The sequence below is a fragment of the Dipteris shenzhenensis genome, chromosome 6 (assembly GCF_047967505.1).
Source record: "Dipteris shenzhenensis isolate YYH24624 ecotype China chromosome 6, Dip_SZ_1.0, whole genome shotgun sequence".
Lineage (NCBI taxonomy): Eukaryota > Viridiplantae > Streptophyta > Polypodiopsida > Gleicheniales > Dipteridaceae > Dipteris > Dipteris shenzhenensis.
The window spans coordinates 31,907,099-31,930,440 of record NC_141601.1 but is presented as its reverse complement, the minus strand read 5'-3'; the positions used below and the strand labels follow the sequence as shown (position 1 = coordinate 31,930,440).

The window sequence follows — 23,342 nt, the reverse complement described above, 5'->3', positions numbered from 1 at the left end:
GAAGGTATTCTTATAGCAAAATCGTATTGGGTCTTTGTGTTGGTTGAATTGCACAAATCGTATTATTTGGTCTTTCTTTGCTTTAACTTGCCTCTCTTTGATTGTTTTGTACTTGCTTGCATATTCGGCTAGGCAAATGCTAATGCATGTGGTCGTTTTGAATATTTTTGGACAAAGTCATCGAAGAATATGTTAGCATCGTCATCACCTAGGGTTTGCAAAGGTGCTTTTCTTTTTAGCAATAATGTTCTATCTGTTGAGATATCGAGCTCCACTCGCGATATGCCAGGGTGACTGTTGTGCATTTATGTCACCGACTTGTTAGCTGGAGATGCGGCTGGTACACTGCCCACGAATAATAGCTGGATGACAGCTATCCTTATCTACACTAGTTCGTGGCTCAGTTAGTATGCCACCTTAGTTAGTTGAGTTTGGTTTGAGACCCACATATAGGGTTCTTCTATTTCTTTGTACTTGAGTTCTTTTGGCTTTCACAACTAAGAAGAGGAAAACTGTTTTCAGCCTCCACCTTTGTGTGTATTCCCCCATTGTGATTATGAGAAAGCCTCAAGTGAGACTCCTTCCCTCTCTCCCACAATCTTCACATGGTATCAGAGCCTTGTTCGTGGTAAGGAGCTCAAGAAAGAAAGCCAAGTTCATGGTGTCCTGGTAAGAGGACCAGTGTTGCTTTCCTATTTCGAGTTTGGGAGCAAATCTCTGCAGGTAGCACAGCCAGAAGTGCAGGAGTGCACTGTTTCAGATTGAGACGCCCTTCGTGGTGTGGCGAGAGCGCAGTATATGCTGCGGGAGAGGGCGAAGCCCCTAGTGACTTTATTTTTCTGATTTGAGGCCGTTTTGGGGCCCGTTTTGAAGGCGGAAGTTCTTCGCAGGCACTCAGAAAAAGGCCCTGTTTTTGGCTGTGCGACCACTGCGCGGCTAGTCGGTGGGAATGTGCCGCAGAAATTGCATCGTATGCCTGTGTGCAGAGATATTGGGAGTTGCAGATTCATGCTTGTTGCCTGTTGATGCAAAATCGTCACTAGGAAGTGACTGTGTGGTGAAATACCACTTTCGTCAGTTTTGCAGTTCTGCCCGTGTGAGGCAAAAGCTATGTTTTTTGCAGTGACAGAATATTTTGCAGTGTTCTATAATGGCATCTGATTCTCTTTCACAGATTGTCACTGAAAAGCTTGACAAGAACAACTTCCAGGCATGGAAGTTTAGAATGACGAATTTCTTGATGGGAAAAGGCTATTGGGAGTTCATTACAGGAAATGAAGAAGAACCTGTTCTTCCTAATGTTCCCAGTCAACAGGAAATGCAGGCATTCAAAGGATGGCATGAGAGAGCCAGGAAAGTTATGTACTGGCTGTCTATCAGTATTTCGGACTCCATGATTGTGCATATTCAGGATGCAAGTACGCCAAAGGTGGCATGGGATACTTTGGCTAAAATGTACAGCACAAATACGCAGGCCAGGAAAATGCAGCTCAAAGCAGGAGCTACACAATGTGCAGAGAGAAAATTTGAGCATAAATGACTACCACATGAAAGTGAAGAAAATTGCAGATGCACTTGCTTCCATTGGGTCGCCAGTGGATGATGACGATTTGGTTTCTGTGACCTTGAATGGTCTAGGAAAGGATTATGCACAGTTCTGGACATCCATTGCAGTCCGTGAAAACTTTCCTGATTTTGAGGAGTTGATTGCTCTTCTAATTTCTGAAGAGCAGAGAAATGGGGGTGCATCTTCTTCAGCAGGAACTTCAAAAGAAACTGTCTTCTACTCAAATGCTGGCAGAGGTAGAGGCAGAGGTAGAGGAGGCCGATCTGCAAGCCGTGGTAGAAATCAAAATATGCAGCAAACGCAAGAAAACCAGTCCTATGCAGGAGGACGTGGTAACTCTAGAGGCAGGGGGAGCCAAAGAGGCCGTGGTGGATGGCAGAGAAGCCAAAATGCAAACAGCAATGTTGAATGCTACTATTGTGGCAAAATGGGTCATATGGCTAAAGACTGCTACAAAAAGCAGAATGACATTATGAGTGGAAAATTACAGCAAGGCAATTATGCATCCTCTAGGAGACAGGGCGATGACAGAAATGAGCATTTGTTTATGGTGCAGCATATGACAAATTCTGTAACAAGTGCAGAAGAAAGCAATGATGTGTGGTATGTTGACTCGGGTGCGTCAAACCACATGACAGGTCATGCTGAATGGATGCAGGATGCAAGAAAAATGGAAAAACCAGGATTTGTGGAGACTGGCGATGATACTGCACATCCTATTGTGCAGATTGGCAAAATTCCTTTGTCTATGCAGGATGGGAAAAAGAAATACTTGTCTGATGTATTTCATGTCTCGAACATCACCAAGAACCTGGTTTCTGTTGGTCAAATGGTTGAGCAGGGCTTGCAGGTTAGATTTAATCCTCATGGATGCTTTGTTGAGGATATGAAAAATAATGGTCGCTTGATAGCAAAAGGAAAGAAGAAGGGCAGGATGTTTATGTTGGATGCGGACATGCCTGAATTGAGTGCAGCAGGATTTGGGATTGAGCTCGAGGGGGAGTGTTGAGATATCGAGCTCCACTCGCGATATGCCAGGGTGACTGTTGTGCATTTATGTCACCGACTTGTTAGCTGGAGATGTGGCTGGAGATGCGGTTGGTACACCGCCCACGAATAATAGCTGGATGACAGCTATCCTTATCTACACTAGTTCGTGGCTCAGTTAGTATGCCACCTTAGTTAGTTGAGTTTGGTTTGAGACCCACATATAAGGTTCTTCTATTTCTTTGTACTTGAGTTCTTTTGGCTTTCACAACTAAGAAGAGGAAAACTGTTTTCAGCCTCCACCTTTGTGTGTATTCCCCCATTGTGATTGTGAGAAAGCCTCAAGTGAGACTCCTTCCCTCTCTCCCACAATCTTCACACTATCTCCCTGAAAGTTGCTGTTTATGAAGGTAAATTGCCTAAAGCAACTTGTCAATGGCAAAGACAGTGCGATATAAGTTTGACAAAACATGCGTGCCTCAGGATCTATGGAGTGCTCTAAGGTGGATGGAACCTATGTGGAAACATGATGAAGAGAGTGCTCATGACATGTATCTCAAGTCAATTAGGTTCCAAGATAGATTAGCTTGGACTCATAAAGAGAATCTTGAGATAGTGCAAAGTGCTTGATTGATATTACTTCAAATGAACCTCCCTTTTATAGGTGAGGGTACTTACATCCATTTTGCTTGCTCACATGTGGGATATGTCCTCCATGCCATGTGGCAACTTACCCTTTGCTCATACCTTTGCTCTACAAGTGCTCATGGCACCACAACTCTCAACACCTCCCCTTGGTGCCATAATCCTTTGGCTACTGCAAGGTGGTCAGATGTGAGTTACATTCCATCACCTCCCCTTAGTGCATGCATGCTACTTAAGGTGGTCAAGTGTGGCTTCTACATGTCAATACCTCCCCTGGGTGCTTTCATAGCTACTCTCAGGTGGTCAGGTTTGATTACAAAACATAATAGGTAAGGTTGGCAAGGTTTTTGCTTTTCAATACATTCCATTGATGTCACCTTTTGGCTCATGGCTTGATGACGACTCATTTGCTTCTTTGTTTGGTGTAGCTACCTGCATGATGCTTTGTTCTTCCATGTGCCTTAATGCTTTGTGTGGATGCCATGCTTCGGGCTATGGCCATCTCATACACTTGTGCTTTTGGCATGCTTTTTACATCGATGTTTGCATTCATGCTTTGCTTTTTCCAATGGTTGCAAAGTCCTTACCAATTGAATTCTTTCAATATTGGCAGTGTCTAATTGCATACAATGATTCTGACATAACAGGCGCGTAGAGCTCGAAAAGACGATCACTTTTCCTTTTTGGAGCGTGTGCAAATTCTTCCTGGATTGCAAGTTATGGTTTGTTGAAGGTTTTGTGAAGAAGAGGGCCTTTGATGATGTGGCACAGGGATTCACATGCTGCTTACAAACTGTGCTTAACAGGGGCTCTGTGCTTAGGTGGCACTGTGGTGACTTTTAAACCAGCTTAGTTAACCCACAGTTACTTCAACTGACCTGAACAGTTAACTTAACCACAGTTAAAATTTATCTGCCACGTGGCATTTTGTGGTGAGACCTTGGAGAAAGAAAAGAAGAGCTTTGAGCCTTCTGCGACGATGGCGACGGAGATCTTCGTGACAGAGATGCATTGGTGACGGACTGCCGGGGCTGGATGCGTGGACTTGGAGCCGTGGCGGATTCTTGGAGAAGCTGCAGTCGGCTATCGTTGTAGCCATAGTTTGTAGAGGCCGTTGAAGCTCGTGAGGCTCTGGAGACAGCGTTGCATTTTCGGAAGGTCGCAAGGAGCTCAGAAGCGTGCTGGAAGGTCGTAGCATGTAGCAGATGATTTGACAAGCAGTAGCATGGCGAATGTAGTGAGGATTCCCCTTGCAACGAAGCCGTTGGGAGCCGGCTTTCGTTTGACTGTCTTTAGCACTCCTTTTATGCCTCCCCTCAGCTTGCCAAGCTTTGTTGTCGCAGCCCAAGAGCTATGTGCACAGCCCGTGGCTCTGGTCTTTGAGCTTAGTTGTTGGCTAGGCTGTAGACAGAGAGGTCGTGCTGCAGCATATGGAGCGTCTTGCTCATTGGAAGCAGCTCGGTAAAGTGGCTCCGGGTCACTGGGACTGCAAAATTTGTGGCCTTTCTTGCTGTCTATGAACAAGGCTGTAAGTCGAAGGCTCTGTGGGTCATAGTTTGTAGAGCTGCGTCTCATCGACTGGGAGTCGTAGATCAGTGTAGGCGTTGCTGGTAGTGGTAGCTTGCTGATGCAAAGCGGTCACATGCGGACTGCCAGTCCGGGAGCTCTAAAGCTTAGAAGCTTTGGTGATAGTGCTTTGTCGAACCTCTCCAGTCCTCTCTAAAACTGACAAAGGAGTCCGAGACTCTTGCTATTCTCTCTCGAAAAACAGTGAACTACTTTGCACTCTTTAAATTTCTCTCCTTGGAGAATTGAATCCCTCACAATGGATCTCTCTTACTCTCTCAATGACGGAATTCCCTCAATGCAATGGAAGGAATCAATGGACGGAAATTTGCTCTAAATCTAAAACTAAAACTAACCTATGACAAAACACGTGCCTTACAACTAATCTAGGAATGGAAGCAATCCTAGTGAACTACTAATGAGCTAAACTAGGAGAGCTAAACCTATGCTCTGATACCATGACAAAACATGCGTGCCTCAGGATCTATGGAGTGCTCTAAGGTGGATGGAACCTATGTGGAAACATGATGAAGAGAGTGCTCATGACATGTATCTCAAGTCAATTAGGTTCCAAGATAGATTAGCTTGGACTCATAAAGAGAATCTTGAGATAGTGCAAAGTGCTTGATTGATATTACTTCAAATGAACCTCCCTTTTATAGGTGAGGGTACTTACATCCATTTTGCTTGCTCACATGTGGGATATGTCCTCCATGCCATGTGGCAACTTACCCTTTGCTCATACCTTTGCTCTACAAGTGCTCATGGCACCACAACTCTCAACAAAGTTGCTTGCCGGGAGCTTAACTCTTGTATGCTTATCAATGTGTTACCCATTTTTCGTGGTGCTCAAATGTGCTATGTTCAAGTTTTTGGTGATGTACTCAAAGGCTTCTTTTAGTGCTTTTGTTGTCGTCATCTCTACTTTTGTCATTTATGATGTATAGTATGTTGCTACACCATGTGGATTCAAGGTAAATTGTATATCCAGTGTTTGTTGAGATCTCGAGCTCCACTCGTGATATGCCAGGGTGACCATTGTGCATTTATGTCACCGACGTGTTAGCTGCAGATGCGGTTGGTACACCGCCCATGAATAATAGCTGGATGACAACTATCCTTATGTACTCTAGTTCGTGGCTCAGTTAGTATGCCAGCTTAGTTAGTTGAGTTTGGTTTGAGACCCACATATAGGGTTCTTCTATTTCTTTGTACTAGAGTTCTTTTGGCTTACACAACTAAGAAGAGGAAAACTGTTTTCAGCCTCCACCTTTGTGTGTATTCCCCCATTGTGTATGTGAGAAAGCCACAAGTGAGACTCCTTCCTTCTCTCCCACTATCTTCACATGGTATCAGAGCCTAGTTCGTGGTAAGGAGCTCAAGAAAGCAAACCAAGTTCGCGATGTCCTGGTAAGAGGACCAATGTTACTTTCCTTTTTCGAGTTTGGGAGCAAATCTCTATAGGTAGCATAGCCAGAAAGTGCAAGAGTGCATTGAGATGCCCTTCGCAGTGTGGCGAGAGGGCAGTATATGATGCCGGCAAGGGCAAAGCCCTCGGTGACTTTATTTTTCTGATTTGAGGCCATTTTGGGGCCTACTTTGGAGGCAGAAGTTCTCCGCAAGCACTGAGAAAAAGGCCCTGTTTTTGCTGTGCGACCACTTTTCTGCAGGTCAGTGAAAAGTTACCACAGAAATTGCATCGTATGCCAGTGCGCAAAAATATTGGGAGTTACAGAATCATCCTTATTGCCTGTTGATGCAAAATCGTCACTAGGAAGTGACTGTGTGGTCAAATACCACTTTCGTCAGTTTTGCAGATTTGCCCTTGTGAGGCAGAAGCTGTGTTTTTTGCAGTGACAGAATATTTTGCAGTGTTTTGTAATGGCGTCTGATTCTCTTTCATAGATTGTCACTGAAAAGCTTGACAAGAACAACTTCCAAGCATGGGAGTTTAGAATGACAAATTTCCTTATGGGAAAAGGCTACTGGGAGTTCATTACAGGAAATGAAAAAGAACCAATTCTTCCTAATGTTCCCAATCAATAGGAAATGTAGGCATTTAAAGGATGGCATGAGAGAGCCAGAAAAGTTATGTACTGGCTGTCTATCACTATTTCAAATTCTATGATTGTGCATATTCTCTGCATATTCAGGATGCAAGTACGCCAAAGGAGGCATGGGATACTTTGGCAAAAATGTACAGCACAAATACGCAAGCCAAGAAAATGCACCTCAAGCAGGAGTTGCACAATATGCAGAGAGAAAATATGAGCATCAATGACTACCACATGAAAGTGAAGAAGATTGCAGATGCACTTGCTTCCATTGGGTCGCCAGTGGAAGATGATGATTTAGTTTTTGTGACCTTGAATGGTCTAGGAAAGGATTATGCACAGTTTCGGACATCCATTACCATCCGTGAAAAATTTCCTGATTTTGAGGAGTTGTTTGCTCTCCTAATTTCTGAGGAGCAGAGAAATGGTGGTGCATCTTCTTCAGAATGAACTTCAAAAGAAATTGTCTTTTACTCAAATGCTGGAAGAGATAGAGGCAGAGGTAGAGGAGGCCGATCTGGAGGCCGTAGTAGAAATCAGAATATGCAGCAAACTCAAGAAAACTAGTCCTATGGAGGAGGACATGGTAACTCTAGAGGTAGGGGGAGCCAAAGAGGTCATGGTGGATGGCAGAGAGGCCAAAATGCAAATAACAATGTTGAATGCTACTACTGTGGTAAAATGGGTCATATCATGAATGGAAAATTGCAGCAAGGGAATTATGCATCTTCTAGTAGGCAGGGTGATGATAGAAATGAGCATCTGTTTATGGTACAGCACATGACCAATTCTGTGACAAGTGCAGAAGAAAGCAATAATGTGTGGTATGTTGACTCAGGTGCATTAAACCACATGACAGGTCATGCAGAATGGATGCAGGATGCAAGGAAAATGGAAAGACCAGGATTTGTGGAGATTGGTGATGATACTGCACATCCTATTGTGCAGATTGGTAAAATTCCTTTGTCCATGCAAGATGGGAAAAAGAAATACCTGTCTGATGTATTTCATGTCCTGAATATATCACCAACAATCTGGTTTTTGTTGGTCAAATGGTTGAGTAGGGCTTGCAGGTCAGATTTAATCCTCATGGATGCTTTATTGAGGATATGAAAAATAACGGTCGCTTGATAGCAAAAGGAAAGAAGAAGGGCAGGATGTTTACGTTGGATGCGGACATGCCTAAATTGAGTGCAGCAATGTTTGCACATGGGACCGGTGTAGTTGCAAATATTGATATCTGGCATAAATGCATTGGTCATGTTAATGTACATCGACTTAAATCAATGCAGGCCCAAAATATTATTGCAGGACTGCCTGAATTCAAGGTTGCAAAAATGCATAAGGTATGTGAAGCCTGTCAATTTGGAAAACAGGTAAGGAAACCATTTCCTAGACATGTTCAAGAGAGTAAGAAGCCATTGGATTTAATCCACTCTGATGTGTGGACTACTAAAGTAGCATCTATTGGAGGCTATCATTATTTTGTCACTTTTATTGATGACTACAGCAGAAAAGTTTGGGTGTATTTTATGAAAAAGAAAAGTGAACTATTTGGGCATTTCAAAGCTTTTAAAGCTATGGTTGAAAAAGAAATAGGCCTGCAAATAAAATGCCTAAGGTTAGATGGAGGGGGAGAGTACCTCTCAAATGAGTTTGCAAGGTTTCTACTAGAGCATGGCATAAAGCAGCAATATTCATGCAGTCATACCCCACAGCAAAATGGACTTGCAAAAAGGAAAAACAGGCATATTGGAGAGGTATCTCATGCCCTGCTAAATGAAAAAGACCTACCAAATTATTATTGGGTGGAAGCAGTTGCTATAGCTGTTTACATAATGAACAGGACTCCCACTGCAGTAATACATGGCATGACGCTAGAGGAGATGTATACTGGTAGGAAACCAGATATTTCTCATTTGAAAATTTTTGGTTGCATTGCCTATGTTCATGTGCCAGATGAGTTGAGGTCCAAGTTGGATCCAAAAGCTGAGAAGTGCATCTTTATTGGTTATTCTCTGCAGCAGAAAGGGTATAGATGCTATAACCCTTCTACTCGTAAGTTTACAGTGAGCAGAGATGTTGTTTTTGATGAGATGAGCAGCTGGTATAAACCAGTAAATGTGATTGATGATGTAGATGCACAAAATCATAATGCTACACAGAATTCATAGTAGCAATCACAAAATATTAGTGGACCTAGAGTGTCCTCTAGCAGTGGTTCACATACTTCGCCATGGACAGGTAGATTGAGATCAGGAGAATCTACTCAAAGCAATGCAGATAGTGGTATGCAAGTATCACGAAAAGGAAAAGAGAAGGTAGATCAACCCATGTTTGATGTGAATGCAGGTCACTCTTATGTGGATGGTGAATCCAGTGGCTCAAAATAGAGCATTGATGATGAGTTGGGTATTCCTTCTATTGTTACACCTGGTGTAAGGAAGACCAGGGATGTTTTGAGAGCACCTAGAAGTGAGCCTATTTTGCATAGTCTACTAGAGTTAGGTATCCTGTGGATAGGCTAAAATATGATGGATTTACAGCCATTCACTATGCCTATATGGTCAAAGTGATACAAGAACTAGAACCCACTTCTTTTGAGCAAGCCATGGGAAAAGAAAAATGGGAGAAAGCCATGGATGAAGAAATGGATGCCTTGGAAGCAAATGCTACATGGGAATTGGTGCCTTTGCCTAAAGACAAGAATGCAATTGGCTGTAAGTGGGTTTATAAGGTGAAGCACAGTGCAGATGGTTTTGTGAACAGATACAAGGCAAGATTAGTTAAGGAGTATGCACAGACATAGGGCATTGATTATGAAGAAACATTCAATCCGGTTGCAAGGATGGCAACCGTAAGAGCAGTCATTGCTATGGCTGCATCAAAGGGATGGTCTTTACATCAGATGGATGTAAAGAATGCCTTCTTGCATGGTGATTTGGAAGAAGAGGTCTTTATGGAGCAGCCACCAGGTTATGTTCATGCTGTTCATCCTGAGTTTATTTGCAGGTTGAAGAAAGCCTTGTATGGCTTGAAGCAAGCACCTAGAGCATGGTCTGACAAGATAGGACAATATCTTGTCACTATTGGCTTTCAGATTGCCGAGGTAGATTTCTCACTTTATGTGAGAAAAACAGAGAAAGGTATTATGCTGCTTGTCATTTATGTTGATGATTTGATCATCACAGGTGAAAGTGATGAAGATATCCTTCATGTGAAAATGCTATTGAAGCAGAAGTTTGAGATGAAGGATTTGGGAGAACTGCGTTATTTCTTGGGCATTGAGGTGATTAGATTACCAAGTGGGATATGGCTCTTGCAGAGGCAGTATGGATTGGACATGCTGTCCAAATATGGGATGATAGGCTATAAGCCTATTTCAGTTCCTTTGGAGCAAAATGTGAAGCTGAGCGCAGATGCAGGTGAGCTTTTGGAAGACCTACTATGTACAGACACATAGTAGGAAGTTTGATTTATATGACTATTACCAAGCCAGATTTGAGCTATGTTGTTGGATTGGTAAGTCAGTTTATGCAGGCTCCAAGAAAACCGCATTTGGATGTGGCTAGACGCATACTCAGGTATGTGAAGTCCACATTGTAGTATGGACTATTTTATGAGACTAGGGTTCAGATATAGTTGCATGGATACACTGATGCTGATTGGGCTAGTAGTATTTCTGATAGATGATCTACCAGTGGATATGTGTTCTCTTTTGGGAGTGCTGCAGTCACTTGGAGTAGCAAGAAACAGCCTACAATTACCTTGTCAAGCACAGAGGCTGAGTACAGGTGTGCAGCAATGGCTGTATGTGAGGTAGCTTGGTTGCATAAGCTATTGTATGATATGCATTAGTCTACAGATGGGCCAGTTGTCATTTATTGTGACAACATGAGCAGTATACACTTGGCAAATAACCCAGTCTATCATGCTAGAACAAAGCACATTGAGTTGCATTATCACTATGTGCGGGAGAAGGTTTTACTAGGTCTTATTGATCTAGTTTATGTCAGCATAGAGGATCAGGTAGCTGACATATTCAGGAAGGCATTGGGCATAGAGAAGCTGCGCAAGTTTAGAGACCTGCTTGGTGTGCAGGAATTGGGATTGAGCTCAAGGGGGAGTGTTGAGATATCGAGCTCCACTCGTGATATGCCAGGGTGACTGTTGTGCATTTATGTCATCGACTTGTTAGCTGTAGATGCGGTTGGTACACCGCCCATGAATAATAGCTGGATGACAGCTATCCTTATGTACTCTAGTTCGTGGCTCAGTTAGTATGCCACCTTAGTTAGCTGAGTTTGGTTTGAGACCCACATATAGGGTTCTTCTATTTCTTTGTACTAGAGTTCTTTTGGTCATATAACTAAGAAGAGGAAAACTGTTTTCAGCCTCCACCTTTGTGTGTATTCCCCCATTGTGTATGTGAGAAAGCCGCAAGTGAGACTCCTTCCTTCTCTCCCACTATCTTCACAATGTTTGCAGCCAACAATGCTGCGAGCATAGGGTTGAAGTTGTTTGTGTACATGTCTTTTGGATCTCTTTTCATTAGGATTAGCGGTTTTTTAATCGAGCTTCAAATTGCTTCAATGTAAACATCTTCGGGCATGTCTAGAAGAGCCAACCATTCATTGAAGGAAATAGGTGTGTCACGTGCTAAGGTTTCCAATGCTGTGTCAATTTTCTTTGCTAATGCTTTGTTGTGTATGTTGTTGGGGTCTTCGTCTTCTATTAGGATGTATGTTTTTCAGGGCATCTCGGCACTATGCAAAGTGTCATCAAGCATGTTTCCATCTACCGAAATGATGGTGTCAACAAAGGAAGTTAGATCGAGCATGGCCAACTGCTCAAACGTAGGAATGTCTTTGATCCATAGTAGTCCATGGTCGTGCTAGTTGCTATCGCAATGTTGGAACTCTGTGATGAAAAAGAAGTCCAGAACCTCGTCGAGAAGCTGCTTGTTTCTTTTTAGCTCACTTTTGATTGCTTGGAATTTGTGAATGTAGTAGCATGCCGTTGTGATTGGGTTTGAGCGAAAGAGATGACAAATGCGTTGTGATTCATCGTTGTCTTCTGATCGACATATATGTGGGTTTAGCTTTTCCAAGCATTGGAGAAAGCTTGGCTAGCACCTCTCGCCACAAGAAAAAGTAACAGAATGTTGGAGGTCCAAGCTATCATATCATTGCAAATATATTTTTCTTTAGCTTGTCTTTGTAGTCTGACAATGCCCGCAATGCTTCGAAATCTTTATATCCTATTCTTGAGCCCAGCATTTGTTCGATATTTGTATGTGTGGAGGTGTCAACTAAATGTAATGATGAGTCATTGTCTAGAGGTCTGAGTCATTGTAGATAGAAGTTCAAAATTCTCCAATAAGTATTATAAAGGCTATGTGAAAACTTTCTTTTGGTTTCTCTAAGTAAGGCACAATATCAAAGCAAAGAATATATTCTAAAGAGAATGTGTTTCAAAACTGCAAATGTAAGAATAGAATATACAAGACCGATTACAAAAAGTTACACTTTTACTTATTTGAGAAAAAGATACATTGACAAAATTGCTTTAAAAATTTCATCAAACATTTATATATGTTTGGAAAAAAGAGAACTTGTCAAAATTGCAAATACTATTGCATAGGAAAAGAATATATTGTAAAGAAGAATCTGTTTCAAAAATGTGAATGTAATAATAGAAGATACAAGAGTGATTCCCAAAAAGTTACACTTTTATTTATTTGAGAAAAAGATACATTGACAAAATTGCTTACACAATTCTCATCAAACATTTATATATGATTGGAAGAAAGAGAACTTGTCAAAATTGCAAATACTATTGCATAAGGAAAGAATATATTGTAAAGACGAATGTGTTTCAAAATTGTGAATGTAATAATAGAATGTACAAGACTGATTCCAAAAAAGTAACACGCTTTCATTTATTTCAGAAAAAGATACATTGTCAAAATTCTTTAAAAAATCCTCATCAAACATTTATATATGTTTGGAAAAAAGAGAACTTGTCAAAATTGCAAATACTATTGCATTTGATGTTTCTCAAAGAAGCAAGACTTTGCTATACACCCAAAAAAGCAGGAAGCTTTTGAACAAGAGATTGCTATTTTGGAGTCCCCAAAAGATGCAAGATGTCCAAGGAAAAGAAAGTCCTCGAGATTGCTAATTCATGTGTTCAATTTAGGCTGGAATCCAATAACATAACCTTGAGTGTATATAAAAAAAGTGCCAACCTTCTTGAAGATGCTAAGAGTTACCCTTGCATTCAAAAAGCTTTTATGGTAGAGTGTGAGAAAAGGCTTATGTAAGCCAAGGATTTTGTCAACATTAGTAACTTGGAGCAAGACATTTGTTTGTGAATTGTCTCTTAGTGTAATGTTAGCTTGCAAAGTGGTTGACTTGTTCACTCCAGCATGTTGCTTGTATTCAATATAGTAATATTCTGACCCTTGATAAGCAACCTTGAAGCTTTTACAATTTTCACAAATGGACTCAACTTTAATTCTATTAGAAGCACTATTTTTCAATTTTCTCTAAGAAACGTACTATAGTTTATTTCCATTGGCTAAACATCATTAAAGATTTGTCTTTTTTGCCACTGCATGCCGGCGGCGGTGATCAAAGGGAGCAATAGAGGCATCGGAGGGGTGATGGAAGGGGTTAAGCTTGTGGTGACTGAAGGGTTTAAGCTTGCTAAAGGATTTGGAGAAGGAATGGTAGAAGCTATGGTGGTGAGGATGGAGGGGCAGTAATAATTGTTGTTGATAGTTGTTGGGCAATAACTATTGCTGATAGTCATTAGGTAGTAACTTTTGTTGTGGGGTGGTGTCATTGACAGATAGTGATCAGTGAAATGTGCATGTATATTGAAAGTTTCTTGACAATAGTGGGGTGGTGATATATGAATTTTAGATGCCACATTGTGATGGGGAATATTTGCACACGAACGGAATGATACGAATTCAACACATGACCTTTCCTTTCATTCTATGTCAAAATTATTAGCATTGTGTATTTTAATGATCCCTTAAATGTCGGGATTGTGTAATTAGCCTTTGAAATTCTATTTTAGAGAAGTTTAATATTTCACCTTTGGCTCAATTTAAACCTTTGGTTGTGTCAATGTCAATTTGAATTATTCTCAATTATTGTGAACCTTGTCTTATTTTAAATTATTATGAACCTTTAGTTGCATTTTGGACTAACCTAGTAAGTCCTTGCTCCATGGAATATTTTCAACTGACCAAGTAAGTACTTTGCAAACATTGTACCTAGTGGCTAGCATTGGCTTTATAAAGAATGCCCTTCTCTAAAATATTATGAACCTTTAGTTGCATCAATGTCAATTTTCTAGAATGTACTTGGTCCATGGTAAATTATCAACTGACCACGTAAGTCCTGTGGAAACATTGCACCTAGTGAATCCTTCCTCCACTGGGTATTTTGAAATGCCAGTGGTAAAGATTGAAGGAGTATATAGAAAAACACATATTCTAGAGAGAGAAAATATTAAAATATTTGTAAAGATGCCCTCAAAACCATTTGTGGGACGTCACTCCTTTAGCACGGAAGCAGATTATAAAAATCAAACATAACAACAATCCAAACGTCTCACAAAAAGATATAAGTTCAATAGCATACTAACCGATTGAAATGGATTTATGATAGGGTCCACTCTATCTTCATCCCCATCTCCATCATGCTCTAAACCTCACCTATTTTTTAGAATGGTTCGCTACAAGTGGCTTAACAATGTTAGACACAATATTGCAATCTAAAATAAAAGAAAAATATGGCCTACCAGTAGCTTGACAAGAATGCATGAGAGGAGCAGTCCCACAACCCATCTCCAAAAGTAATCCACTTGGAACACAAAAGAGAGGCAAAAGGCACCCAATAGCTCCTGTACTAGGGAGAATACTAGACATCTCTTGTGGCTCCGCTCAGCTACTTGACATCTCCTTGAGGCAATGTTGGCCAGCCTTAGGATTTGTTTCCCTTTGCATTATTTCTCTAAGCATTTTTGGCTATTTGGGATATCTCACTCCTCTGGCTGACTATGCCCACTTGTTTTCATGGGTTAGTTTTGCTACATTTTGAGCCATCTAGCAAGACAAAACCATTGCATGAGAAATTAAGAGAACTTACTGTGTTGTGAAAGGCTCTTTTTCTTCTGAGTCTAAGGTGTTGAGGAATGTTCTAAGGTCCCCCCAATACTTTTTGGTTCTAAGGTTATTTTTTTGAGAGATTGAGAATTAAAATCACTCTCTAGTCATTTGGTTCTCTTGTTTTCTTCCATTTGTGGCATCGAGGATGACCTACATCAAACCAAAATGGCACACATAGAGATGTCTCAATCAAAACATAGCATCAATGATTACAGAATACAACAAACACAGTTAGTCAAAAAAATACATTAATTAAAAAAATATAACAATGAAAATATTTTTGAAAGGGAGGTCTTCTAGCATATGTGTTTTATATAATACTTATTCTTCAAACAATGAAGAATTAGTGAATGTATTTGTAAGGTAGTTGTTAATATGAAAAATCTCTACAATATTCTTCCTGCAATTAACTAGATATTAAATTTTAGTTTTAATAAAAATATACATTATTAACTTAAAAACTAATATAAATATAATGTAATTATTATATAAATGTAAATAAATATATAATTTATTAATATTATGTATTAATAACATTTAAAATTATGTATATTATTTACTAATAACCTTTAAATTTTTAAAATGTAGTCAATAAAAGAATTGAATTAATTTAAAAAATAAGGAAATATTAAATCACACGTGCTTTTAGCATGTACGCTTTTCTTCCATGTGTATAATACTTGTTAGTCAAAGAATCAAGAATTAGAGAATGTATTTATAAGGTAGCTATTTAAAACCATAGAATCTGGAAGAGGTTTAGCATACTTGCTTATCTTTGTTACAGTATGTAATACTTTGCAAAAGCTTTAAGGCTTTGCACAAAACTACAATATCATTAAATCCATTGGGATATCATTTTTCTACTTTAGCAACCACCAGATATCCATGATATGGAATACATATTTCTTTTGAATATTTCTTATCGCATACTTCTTTATGTCTTCTAATACACCATGCAGCATGAATGTAAGAAAATATGAATGGATGTGCTTTTAGCCTATGTGCTTGTCCTTAATGAGTAGGATACTTTGACTAGGTCTTATAATTACTTAAAGTAAAGCCTTTTGAATATTTCTTATCACATACTTCTTCATTTCTTCTAATACACCATGCAACATGAATGTAAGAAAATATGAATCGATGTGCTTTTAGCCTATGTGCTTGTCCTTAATCAGTAGGATACTTTGACTAGGTCTTATAATTACTTAAAGTAAAGCCTTTGCAAAGGATCGTACCTAGTATTGGATATAAATAAAACACTTTGGAAAGCATATAATATACAGTCTATATATATCTAAACTAAATACTTTGGAATGCATATTTTATATAGTCTATATACCTTAAGTCTTACACCCTAAATCCTAAATCCTAAAGTTCCCTAAATCTTAGGTTATACAATCCAAGCTCTTAAACTTATATAACAATTCTAATCCCTAAACCCTAACCCCTATAGCTTAAATTCTAAAACCTAGTTTTTAGATCCTAAACCCTAGATTCTAGACTCTAAGCTCACGATCTTATATACTAAACCCTAAATCCTAAAACCTAAAACCTGAACCCTAAAATAATAATCATAAACCCTAAACCCTAAATGCTAAATCTTAAATCCTTAACCCTAAACCCTAAACCCTAAATCCTAAACCCTAAACCCTAAAACCATAATCATAAAGCCAAAATCCTAAACACTAAATCTTAAACCCTATGCCCTAAAGTCTTAACCCTAGATACTAAACCCTAAAATACAACCAAAATTTAATGATTTTTTTCAATTTGTGCAATAGGTTTGATATATCCCCCAACCTCTTACAGGTGGAACAGGTTAATGGTGCACCCAACCTATTGCAAAAATCAAGGAATTTTCTTGATTTGTGCAACAGGTTGGATATATCCCCCAACCTATTACTCAAGCAATAAGTTGGGAGTTTCTTGATTTGTGCAACAAGTTGGATATATCCCCCAGCCTATTACTCAATTGCATGTGCAACAAGTTAAGGGTGCATCCAATCTTTTGCAAAAATCAAGAAATTTTCTTGGTTGTGCAACAGGTTGGGATGCTCAAGCAACAGATTGGGGGATATATCCAACTTGTTGCACAAATCAAGAAAATTCCTTGATTTTTACAAAAGGTGGGTGCACCTTTAACTTATTGCATGTGCAACAGGTTGGGGGATATATCAAACATATTGCACAAATTTAAAAAAATCATCAAATTTTGGTTGTATTTTAGGGTTAGGGTTTAGGGTTTAGTATTTAGAGTTAAGGATTTAGGATTTAGGGTTTAGGATTTAGAGTTTAGGGTTTAGGGTTTAGGGTTTAGTATTTAGGAGTTTAGGATTTAGGCTTTAGGGTTTTGGGATTAAATGTTTAAAGTTTACGATTTATGGTGGTTAAGATGTTTTGGGATTAATTGTTTAAAGTTTAGGATCTAGGGTTTAGGTTTAATGCCTTCTCTTACTAGTTTTGATATAAAAGTTATTAAGTAATAATAAGCTCAATGATTATTTATTGTGTCTTTTTTGAGTTGCTAATCTATTTTTGTACATAAAACAGGTATTCACCCTAATAGAGGGTATGGATGTGGTGTTATATAAGAAGAATGAAGTGGTGGCTTTTGCACGAATTCATAGTCTTGATCCTATGAATGTATGTCATTTCCAACATTGTGGTAAGAGAAGATTCACCAACGTTGTAAATCCTAAAGTACATTTAAAATACCCACATGGAGACTTTGAAACATTGGGAGATACCTTACAATGTGACATATTTGATATGCAAGCACACAGAACGCTCTGGGACCAAGACAAAATTGTTCCAAAGACATACTTTCAAGATATCAAGAAAACTTATTTTGAGGGAAAAAAAGTAGAGATGTTATCTTGCTCTAGAGAAGTTTTAGCAATCGGCAACTTTAAGGGCTATGCTCAGAGTTTTCTCTGTATAGTGGAGATAATTAAGTTGACTAGTGCAGGTGTCATTCAAAATGCAATGGATAGTACTTCACATCACGACGCCCATAATACTACATCTCATCTACAAGTTCATGGTACTTGTAAATGGGGGTTAGCTTTCTTAAAATCAAGTTTGCCTAAGACAAGGTCCTTCAATGTCATGGAAGACACAACAGAATATTATCAGAAGAAAAGGACTATAATACAAATGGGATCCAAATTGATAAGAAGCTATAGTAGTGATTAAGAGTATCATAGTGGCATGCTCACAGGTATTGAGGACATTATAGTAACAGATGTTGATGCAGAAAAGGTTTCTTGTATTGCAAGTGACTCAAATATACTCACTGGTATAGAAGACTTGTCTTGTCTTGCAAGTGACTCGAACATGCTCACTGGTATAGAAGACTTGTCCTGTGTTGCAAGTGACTCGAATAGGCTCACTGATATAGAAGACTTGTCTTGTGTTGCAAGTGACTCGAACAGGCTCACTGGTATAGAAGACTTGTCTTGTATTGCAAGTGACTCAAACATGCTTATTGATATAGAAGACTCGAACAAGCTCACTGGTATAGAAGACTTGTCTTGTGTTGCAAGTGACTCGAATAGGCTCACTGGTATAGAAGACTTGTCTTGTGTTGCAAGTGACTCAAACATGCTTATTGATATAGAAGACTTGTCTTGTGTTAAGAATAATAAGATGGGACCACAAAGAAAAATGCACGCAAAGATCGATGGGATAAGTGATGCAATAACAAGAATTGATGATATTAGTGACAATGATCATGATGTTACTACTCGAATGCAGGGCAAAGGCAGCAGAAAATTTGAGACTTATCATGTTGTTCGTAATATTATTGCTAGCATGTTGACATCAATGAACATGTCTACCAGATTGCCATTTCCAAGATATTATAAGGCATTAAACAATTCTCAAGCCCACACAGCATTTGATTATAGAGATGAAGATTCAAGGGAAATGGATTCGAGGTTTGATGGTCTTACAACTGGAAAACGCAAGACACTATTTACAAAAAGAAAGTATGTGAGTATGAAGAGGCGAAGAATCATGGCATCAATTCCAGAACCAAAGAGACATGTAATGTTATCCAAGGAGAATATGGAAAGGATGCTAATGTGAGTTTATTGCAAGAGACTTTGCATTAGAAAAGTTGGGAAAGATGATTGTGCAGCCATATGCCTTGGTATTTGGAGTAAGACAGCACCTAATAGACATAACTATCTTCTTCAAGAGTTTTCATGCTTTCTTCATCAAGGCACTGATCAAGATTTGAGCATAAAGACACTGTAAACCTAGATTAAAACCCATGGTTAATGGGAGACCCATTTGCAATCGAGAATATCAATGGTTAACTGGACTATCACATGGCACATACTAGACCATCTTGGCAGAGGTGAAAGAAAAAGTGGTTCAAATATTTCATGGAAATACGTACAAGCTTGAATGCCATGGAAGCACTATAAATGCAACCACAACATTAAAGAAAGTTCTCGAAGACCATGCATTACCACAGCCTCATCTTCAACAAACAATGCTAGATGGACGTGTCAAATGTCAACAACATCTTCATTTGGGAATGACAAAGAAGATGGTCCTAGAAACTATCAATAAAACTTTACAAGATAGAGACAAAAGCATGATTTCACAGTCAACCTTGTACAAAATTTGGTGTAGAGATTTTTGCTATGTCAAGACACCATAGTTTAGACATCTTCAAATGTAGGAGGTGCACCTATCAAAGGATCCATTGGAGAGAGCCCCCCAATATTCCATAGGTCAACATGCCTTGCTTCTTGCCCTTGTACTTGGTTAATGTTTGCATGCCCACATTCTTGTTGTTGTTGTGGATTAACAAGTTGTAGCATACTCAACTCAAGTGCAATGTTATGTGTATGGTTTCACATGCATACCCTTAACTCTTAATAAGAGTTAAATTTACCCTTACACATGGCGTTCATGTGCAAATCTTGGCCATTATTATAATGCAAATTGGATTAGGCATCTTTATCTAGATGACATAAATCTTCTATATGCTCTTAAAAAATGTAGAGAATGAGAAGAGTGACATGTAAGGTTTAGTTCATCTAAGTTTAATAAAGGCATTTATCCTTGTTAGGACACACGATGGCCATATCCTAGGGAAAGGTAGATAGTGGCCATAACCCTAATTGATTTTATATTAAAAATCTATATGCTCGTGAAGGCTATTAATCCAAATCATAGCCAAATCTTAGAAGGCCAAGCATTTGTTTAGTGGTGTGTGAAGGCTCTGTGAGACACCAATAGCTTAGCTTCCCAATGGAAATAATAAGAAAATTCAGATGATTACATGTGAACAAATAATCAAGGGAAAGTTTGTTTTGTCCAATGGAAATACCACAACCTTGATGATCTCATATGATCGAAGTAGACTTCTACCAATTTGCTCCACAAAATTTTCATCTTCCAATCTTAAGACAATCTCTTGCTTTTATCTTAGACAATATACAAGTTTTTGTGATAGGCTCACCTTATTCCATTCTCGCTTTAGCAAACCATGTCTTCAGAGGTTCAACCTATCTACCAATGACTCCCAATCTTTCACATTGGCTTTTGCAAAAGTAAGAGATTCACCATGAGGATTTTCCATGCTTGGTTTTTCGTCATTATATATGTTGCTCTTTGTATATCCTAGCCTTCTCATCTAATAGATTTCTAATACTTGAGATGAGACTCCATAGCTTCTAGCCAACTAGAGAGGTCTTCACATTGCATTTTTAGATGTGCTCGATGTTCTATCAAAGATTATGGTCTTTAGGACTCGGATGTTAATGGTTGATGCCACCTCTCAATGCTCAACACCTTTTAGTTGGAAAGTGAAGGCTAAGCCACTTGATTGGTGTAAACTAGACCTAGTTCGTATGGATGGGAGCCAAGTTGTCCTAGGTCAAAAGTCGATTCTACCTAATTGCATTAAAAACCATGGATTGCTAAATCTAAAGTATCCAAACCATGGTTTATCAAAACGATGGCTTATAAAACAAGCCATGCTTTTTCCCAGGAAAAGGATGGGAGGTCGTATAAAATACGTAGGTCTGCTTTGCAAGCCCCGCGGAAACCACGATGGAGTCTAGGAGGAGCAGGCGATGACGAACAAAGAAGGAATGAACAGGCGGAGTCTCTGGACTACAGCGGGAGGAGCAGGCGAGGATGAACAAAGAACAGGCGGGGTCTCATGGACTACTTACAGCAGGAGAAGCAGGCGATGATGACGAACAAAGTCGAAGCGACTACCCACAACAGGAGGAGCACGACTACTTACAGTACGATGAGCAGGCGATGACGTACACAGAACGAACAGCATAGTACAAAGGCTTTGACGGACGAACAGCATCAGCAATCTACTCATGGTGGATACGAACGGACATACTCAGAACCAAAGATTCACTATGCGAGGAACATCCACAGCTCGGAGGTTCCCTGTTACGCCAATACCTTTGTCGCACCCACACTCCCAAGCTGGTACAGACTCCTGCATATATACTGATGGATCCCTCAAGCTCGACCACTCTGCCGCAGGCTATGGCATCTATTATCCTCGCACCTGCACTGGCGTTGCTGTTAAATCTTCCGACATGACCGCTTTCACATCTTCCACTTCCATAGAGCTCGCAGCCATCGCTCATGCAATCAGCTCTCTCTCTCCTGGCTTACCTGAGGTGTACATTTGGACCGATAGTGAAGAGGCCATGATGCTCTTGGAAATCTACCAAGCCACCCCCCATTGCCTTCGATTTCATCAGGATAGGGACCTGTTGGAGAGTGTCCTCAGTGCAGTTAGGGCCAAGGAAAGCACATGCACACTGCACCTGTGCAAAGTGAAGGCACATGCTGGCTATTCCGGCAATGAGATTGCCGATTGGCTCGCCAAGCAAGGCGCTTCCCTCCCATCCCAGGTTCCCTTTAAGTGGTTCAGTTTCGCTTTCATTTCCCCTTCACTGTCGCCTCCTCTCAACGTTTCATTGTTGCTACATAGCAACCCGAGTTGGAGTGGGGCAATGGTGGAGAGAGAGACGCTAGTTGGATGATTTGGAGAGAGAAAGCAAGAGAGGGTGGAGGAATAGGAGAACGGGAGAAGCACGAAGAAGTGGTGATGGAATGCCAGAAGAGGAAAACCTGCGAGGCTCTTGCTCCCGTAGTGAGGGGGGGATTACCTCTCACGGCAGCAGGAATATCTATATGCGCATGGCCTTGCCTAGAATGCTTGTCATATTTTGCAATAACGAGGAGGATGCATCCTCCAAGGCAGGCAACGCATATACATATTCCTGCTATCTCAATATCTATAACGATGAGGAAATCGCATGAGTAGACCAATGCTGGCACATCATCCCTACCTTTGGTTGCTTCTTCTGTTTCTTCTTTCTTCCATCCCAAAGCTTCTCTTCTCTTACGCCTGAGTCTTTTGTTTGCCTCCGTATGTTGTATGGTTCTGAGAGCTCTTTCCACATCAGTGGCAGCCTTTCATCCTGGACAGGCCAGAGAAGAATGCTTGAACGAATTTAGAGACTTGAGAACTGCAGACCCTCTAGTGGTGATTAGTGCCAAACCGGAAAGCATGTTTGGGAAATACGGTTTAAAGAAGTTTTTCACCCTAAGATGGAAGAATCTTTCGTTGAGAACTTGGAGCAAAGGAAACAAGTGGTAATCGGCAGGCGAGAGTTTTTCTTAATCTTGCCAAAGCAATGTGGCTGCTACAGAGGTTGGCTTTCTCCTTTGAACCCAATGCACGTATCTTCCAGATGAAGCGGAAAGCTGTCTTTTCAGCCCTGTACATGGAAAGCATAGTACAAGTGGTGGAAGTAGACTTGAGCAACCCCCGAGTTCGACCAACAGTTGGCTTCACTGTCATGGCAGGTTTTCGTGTAGAAGCACCATAATAAAATGCCAAGTATATATTACAGCGAGGCAGTTCATGTGTGAATAGCTCGACGAATCTCTAAATCAATACAAGATGTGCGCTATGATTCTTCCGTACACGACAAAAGAGAAAACGAAGTGCCTGTCTGGCTGCTCTGGCTGCTCCTACGCTGTTGTGACTCTATGTGAATTATATCGTTCAGCATTCATTTGTTTTATCCTCCATAAGAATCCTGCAATAATATATTCAGAATCAATATGCATAAAGAGTATCCAAGATACTTTAACTCGTGCATTTTTATGTTTCTTAGCAAAGGAACCTGTAATGCTACACTAATGAAAGCGGGCACTAGCCCACCGCATCAGCCTCTCTGGACCAGTTCTTTCAATTCTCTCTTATGATAAGGCTTTTGTTAGTCTAAAGTGAGATTATGTTAAAAGTGGCTTAGCTAGAATGTTGGTATGTGAT

General features: G+C 40.0%; 1 protein-coding gene across 1 annotated transcript; it reads left to right on the top strand.

Moving 5' to 3' along the window:
- The first annotated feature begins 21,402 nt into the window (after window positions 1-21,402).
- Window positions 21,403-22,041, top strand: LOC147901063 (uncharacterized). Its single transcript, XM_087376425.1, has one exon. It carries the CDS (start codon window positions 21,403-21,405, stop codon window positions 22,039-22,041), a length of 639 nt encoding a protein of 212 aa, XP_087232551.1.
- The last annotated feature ends 1,301 nt before the right edge of the window (window positions 22,042-23,342 follow it).